The 6000-nt window shown below is 38.7% G+C and overlaps 1 protein-coding gene across 3 annotated transcripts in view; it reads right to left on the bottom strand.

Moving 5' to 3' along the window:
* The window catches only part of ASB7 (ankyrin repeat and SOCS box containing 7), a 46539-nt gene that overhangs the window by 36344 nt on the left and 4195 nt on the right, over nucleotides 1-6000 (bottom strand). Inside the window, exons 3-5 of one of the 3 annotated variants that reach the window (XM_035024010.1) lie at nucleotides 3682-3781; nucleotides 2086-2204; nucleotides 28-289 (exon numbers count right to left, since the gene is read on the bottom strand). In XM_035024010.1, the coding sequence (XP_034879901.1) occupies nucleotides 28-238 (211 nt within the window). In that variant the 5' untranslated portion in view covers nucleotides 239-289; nucleotides 2086-2204; nucleotides 3682-3781. Of the gene's footprint in view, nucleotides 1-27; nucleotides 290-2085; nucleotides 2205-3681; nucleotides 4055-6000 lie in introns of those variants that run through there. The other 2 variants (XM_035024011.1, XM_035024009.1) reach the window with 2 other exon arrangements.

Below are 6000 nucleotides of genomic sequence, written 5' to 3' on the forward strand. Positions count from 1 at the left end.
AAAAAGGTTTGCTTCCGGTAAACTCACCTCCATGTTCTAGAAATACTCGAACACATCTTTCCTTCCCTCTTGCTGCAGAGAAATGAAGCAGGGTCCAGCCATTAGCATCCCGGCCATTGGGAGAATAGCCTTGTTCTAGCATCTTCCGTACTGTATGAACATCCCCAGCGGCCACTGCAGCCTGAATCTGCAATTCTTCCTGGAGTTCAGGGTTCCTTCGACAATGGTGGTGTAACATCCTAGCTGAGTCCGCTTTTTACAAAGGATTCATTAGGTCACAGGGAACAGCCTTTGAGGGGAAGCAGAATACACGAAATTTAGAATACGTGGCTCCTCATGGTGTGTCTGTTAAATAGTACAGAATTTTCCACTGTTAAATCATGTAAATCTTAGTAATGACAGTTCACCCTACTACAACTAATTAACATGCACCTGTTATGACCAAATTTCCCTAAGATTATAAAAGATTTCAAACAAAAAGCCAGGCATAAAGCTCTAAATTGCTGAAATAGATCAGTTCTTTTGTAGTCTTTTGAAAACTCAAAGCAAAGATCCCATGGACATAGCATTATTTCAGGTATAATGGAAGATGAAGCTGGACAGCTAGAAAATGGGAGACAGCAGAGGAAGAATTGGATGAGTTTGAGTTCCCTAATGCACACAGTTATAAACAATTTCAAGGATTCTATCAGATTAGTGAGTGAATATGGAGTATCAAGTGGACAATTCACAGACTATGAAGACTACAGACCTTTAACTATGAGAAGTAGTTAAAGAAAAAAAAGTAAAAAACTTTAGGTGAGTCCCCTAAAAGTATTTCAACAGTATTTTATTTTTAGCCCCAAAGGGTGAAAGGTTTGGGGAGGGAGGGAAAGGGGAAGTGGGTGGGGTGAATTAAAGTAAAATGCAAAGACAACATGTATTTTCCTTTTATTTCTTTTTCTCTTTCTGTCCTCCCTACTTTGTTATTAACCACCCCCCTTTTTCTGCCACATCTTTTCCACTTTTCTAATTCGTTTTCCAGAAGTTTGACTCTATAGGCATACAGAATACCAAGAGCACACAAAATACTTAAACACTGTTAAGAACTGAAACAACCTGTTGATTCACCACATGAAAAAAATCATTTTAAAGCAAAAGGAGTATACTGAATTTCTGCACTCTCTAATAGGTCACAAAAGAGGTGTGGACTCAATATAAAATGAGATCTCCTTCCTGTGAAGAAGAAAAGTCCAAATTGAATTGGTGAAAAGTGGCATCTTACACATGTGTATGCAAAAACTTTTGCAATGCATTTTTAAGCTTTACAGAAGCTTACAGAAGCTTAAACTAACATGCTTCTAAGAAGCCATTCCATCTGGGCTAATTTTAAGGAATAGATTAGACTCATCTCCTAATTAGTAGGCTTCCATTTCTAAAAATAAAAAATTATGTGATAAAGTCCTTTAAAGACATTTTGGTCTCCTATGTAGGTTAGACATCTTGGGATAATCTTGTTACCAATAATAATTTATCTTGTAAAACTTCTCGTTATAGATTGTACAAAGGTAAACTTAAGCCTGAACTAGGTCAAATCGTCCTATCTTAGAGTAAAATCAAATATCTTATGTTGTTTTGTACATTGAAAATAGTTATTTTAAACTCTTCCGTATTACTATTAAGTAACATAATTTAAATTGAGAAATTTCCTATTTGTTTTCTTAATAAACATGATTTCCCCCTTATCTCTTCACTTGACTACTTTTTCAATCAACACTATAAAATCAAGTCCCTGGTCTTAGAAATTTTAAAACTGAGAATCCTTTTGGATAGGTTTTTGCTTATTTTTAGAGTTATAAGAGAAGATGTTGAAGACCATTAGAAGAAATTAATAATTATTATTATGTGCTCAAAACAATCAGCTTCAGATTTTTTTTTTTTTTAATGAGACAATTATCTTGGCACTTAAATGAGGTCTACTATGCAGGATCCAATCAATATCAAAGCCAACTTGGATTTTCTTTTAGCAAGAGTTGTGTTTAGTATACATTAGCTGATTTGAAGGAAGAGAACTGCACAGACGACCAATGACCCTCAGTCACTTACCTTATGGAAGAATGTCCCTTTTCCTGATATGTGGATTGCCTAATAACCATTGTGCACATACAGCATTGTGAGGAGGAGGCTCAGAGTGTGTCCAGCTTGCAGCGTGAATGAGCTTTAACCTAAAAACAAATACCAATTATGGGAAGATTCCTAGCAATAATAAAGAATCAGAGTTGCCGCACAGTCTACCTTTTGACAGGCTTAAATTTTAGCACTTTATGATAAACTTAACAGAGCAAAGAACTCAGATCAATTCTTAGAGAAAATCATCATAGTACCTACGCTAATCTCCACCCTGGTATAGAATATGGTTTATTTTCAGGAATTTTTTTTCCCCCTAAAAGGACAGTTTTTTGAAAAAGAATAAAGACAATAAAAAAAAAAAATCACACATTTGGAATTTGGATACAAACACAGGTTCCTTTTATTTTTTGGTCTATTCACAACAGAGCAGACTTGCTTCATCTGAATTACTTTTTAACTGACACTGTAGGCGCTTGCTCTTTCTAAACAGGACAAAAATGAAAGCGTGTGTCTATTCAATACAGTGGGTGGCCAGGGCCAAAATGGAATCTATGACAACTAAAAGGAGATTATGTCTTTAAATGCTGGTACTTCATATGCCCAAAAAGCATTATGTTAACCATTTTGAAATTGTTATTCCTTTATGCCTACGTCAAACTAGCTAAAAGATTTAACAACATTTCTTGCCAGCTTCCCCACATGAATTTTGAAAAAATTCTCTCTACAACTATAAGAAAAAGGGTCTTTCTCTAAGTAAATTAAATCCTAGGTCTGTGAATTCCACTAAGGTTAAAAGCACATGCTAAGTGACTTCCACACACTACACTAGAATCACTCTAGGAATTACTCACTGGGAAAACGGCCACCCCTTCCCCATGGCGTGGGTGTGCTAAGCCCTGTGTCACTTAAACAGGAAGGTCGGGCCACGTGGTAACCTGACATGCTTTCAGGAAGAGTGGCAGTCACAGGTGCTTCTGGGTGCACACCAGAATTTCCAACCCATCCAAATCAGGAGAGTCCACTTGGACCCTTTCCTTTTCCCATATCTTTTTTTCCCTTGTCAAACTTCTTCAAGGAAGGCCAAGGAGTTGGCCAAGATGCACTTGGAAATAATATCTGACTTAAAACTGCCTACTGTTTCTAAAAAAAAAAAAATGAATGAGACATGATCAGAACAACTCCTACAAGGCAAGCTACAAAAAATGCAGAACTATCCTTACAAAAATGCCCAATTCTGAGAGTGGGGCAAGGAAAGAAATATGCAAGATGAGCCGGGAGTATCCCACTGTGCCAAAAAGGAAGTGCTCAAAGAGAAATGCAGTGATGGGGGGTATGTCAGAAGAACACAGGAGCCAACGACTAGAGCTCTCAGTAGCCAAGATGGAACAATATGAACAAGATAATTCAAGTACTACTGGATTCTAACCCAAAGTATAGAATACCTATATGCCCATGTTGCTATCACTGGTTGAATAAATGACTGACGGAGGGGAGGAGAAACAAAATCTCCTGTGCATAATTCCGAAGAGTTGTGTAGATTCTCCCTCCTCAAGGAGGTAGAGCATAACTCACCTCTCCTTTAGTATGGGCCATGCATAGCGACTTCCTTCCAATGAGGATAGCACGGAGAGGGACGGAAAGAGCAACTTTAGGGTGAGAAACCTGCAAAACACTGTCTCAGCCCAGTGATCACAGTGAACAGCAACAGTGCCAAGTCATGTTATTAGTATGGATATGATGAGAATGGCAATTTACCCTGGTGATCTTTCTCTCCAAAGCCCATAACCTCAGTCTAATCGTAAGAAAAAATACCAAATTCCAAATGAGGGGCATTCTACAAAATACCTGACCGGTACTCCTCAAAATGTCAAGGCCATCAAAAACAAGGAAGTCTGAGAAACTGTCACGGCCAAAAAGCGCTTAAGGAGACAAGATGACTAAATGTAATGTGGTGTCCTAGATGAGATCCTGGAACAGAAAAAAGGTATTAGGTAAAAGCTAAGGAAATCTGAATATGATTTGGATTTTAATTAATTATAATGCTCACTGTTGGTTCATTAACTGTGACAAATGCATCTATTAATAGAAGATGTTACCAGAAACTGGGTATGGACTATGTGGACATTTTGTACTATCTGTGCACATTTTTCTATAAATCTAAAACTATACTAAAATAAAAAATCTGTTTAAAAAAGGCAAACTGAGGTCTCCAATGATGAGCCTCCAGCATTTTCCACAAAAGAACACGTGATTATTTTCTACATGAGCTACATCTACATTTCAAAAATCAACACCACTGGATGCCTTATTTCCAAGGGTGTCCTTGGTATCCCCTGCCTCCCAAGAGAAGTGGAGATGGCCCTGCATGGTTTCAGGCCTTTAAGAATCCTTGTTCTTACTGTCTTCCATCTACCCATGGTCACTTTCATGGAGGCGGGGGGGTATGTGTGGAGGAGGACATGCAAGGTGGGGGTGGAGGAGAATTTATGAAATGGTATTAATTTATTAATAATATCAAGAAAAGCCTGGGTTAAAAGATGAAGTGACTATTTCTCTCAACAAGAAAGGTGCACGAACCACAGTAACTTGTGATAATGCTGTATGGACTCCTTCAGTCAGACAAATGAAAGTCCACTGAGTGCCTGACACGTGTTTGGCACACTGCTGAGCCTTGGCCACTGTGTTACCTCTTGGTAGAACTTTAATAGAAAGTTCTCGGGGCACCTGGGTGGCTCAGTCGGTTAAGCGTCTGCCTTCAGCTCAGGTCATGATCCTGGGGTCCTGGGATTGAGCCCCACGTCAGGCTTCCTGCTCCACGGGGAGTCTGCATCTCCCTCTCCCTCTGCCCCTCTTTCCGCCTGTGCTCTCTTTCGCTCTTGCTTTCTCTCAAATAAATAAATCTTAAAAAAAAAAAGTTCTGCACACTTAAATCAAATACACCTAGAAATATTAGGATCATTTTTCTCTTTTCTGACAATACTAAGTGCTATAAATAATAACCATAGGTTTAAACCAAAAAAGCACACTTCACATGCCTCAGTCTTCCCCGGAAAAAACAGACACACGTACCATGCAAACATAATTCCTATCAGCTGTATCCCTCAAGTTATGAAGGGCAATGACTTATTACCAAAATATCCATTATAATAGTTCAAGGCATGAGACAAGTAATAAATTTTGTCTTGGTGTTATGCGAGTTTGCACTTAACAGAATTTAGCTATCCACACGTGAATAAATTTTTTTAAAAAGACTACTGAACTGAAAAAGGAAATACACCATCAGCGCTAAAGGTGTCTATTAAAAATCACAGAGGAGGGCACCTGGGTGGCTCAGTTGTTAAGCGTCTGCCTTAGGCTCAGGTCACGATCCCAGGGTCCTGGGATCGAGCCCTGCACTGGACTCCCTGCTCTGTGGGAAGCCTGCTTCTCCCTCTCCCACTCCCCCTGCTTGCGTTCCCTCTCTTGCTATCTTTCTCTCTATCAAATAAATAAATAAAATCTTAAAAAAAAAAAAAAAAGTCACAGAAGAAGTCCGGAGATGAGATTGGAAAAAAGTCTACTTCCCCTCAAGGGGAAGCTCAAAAATCTGAGAGCTCCCAGAAGTCACCTATAAAATGAAAGAATATGGCCACAGAGGCAATTTTCTAAAGAAATACATGTAAATGTGAGTTGTTTTAAATTAATGACTCAGAATGACTAAAATTCTGAGGGTGGAATCTTAGAAATTCCATTTCAGGTTTCAGTCAGAAAAGAGAAAAAAACACACAAACAAGGAAGACTTCAGATTTACGTATCAAAATGAGCCACTTCCCCAATGTATATCATTTTGGGGAATGTGTGTTGGGATTGTTTGGGGAATGTGTGTTGGGATTGTTTGGGGAATGTGTGTTG

Source organism: Mirounga leonina, unplaced genomic scaffold (assembly GCF_011800145.1).
Source record: "Mirounga leonina isolate KUSES-001 unplaced genomic scaffold, KU_Mleo_1.0 Mir_178, whole genome shotgun sequence".
Lineage (NCBI taxonomy): Eukaryota > Metazoa > Chordata > Mammalia > Carnivora > Phocidae > Mirounga > Mirounga leonina.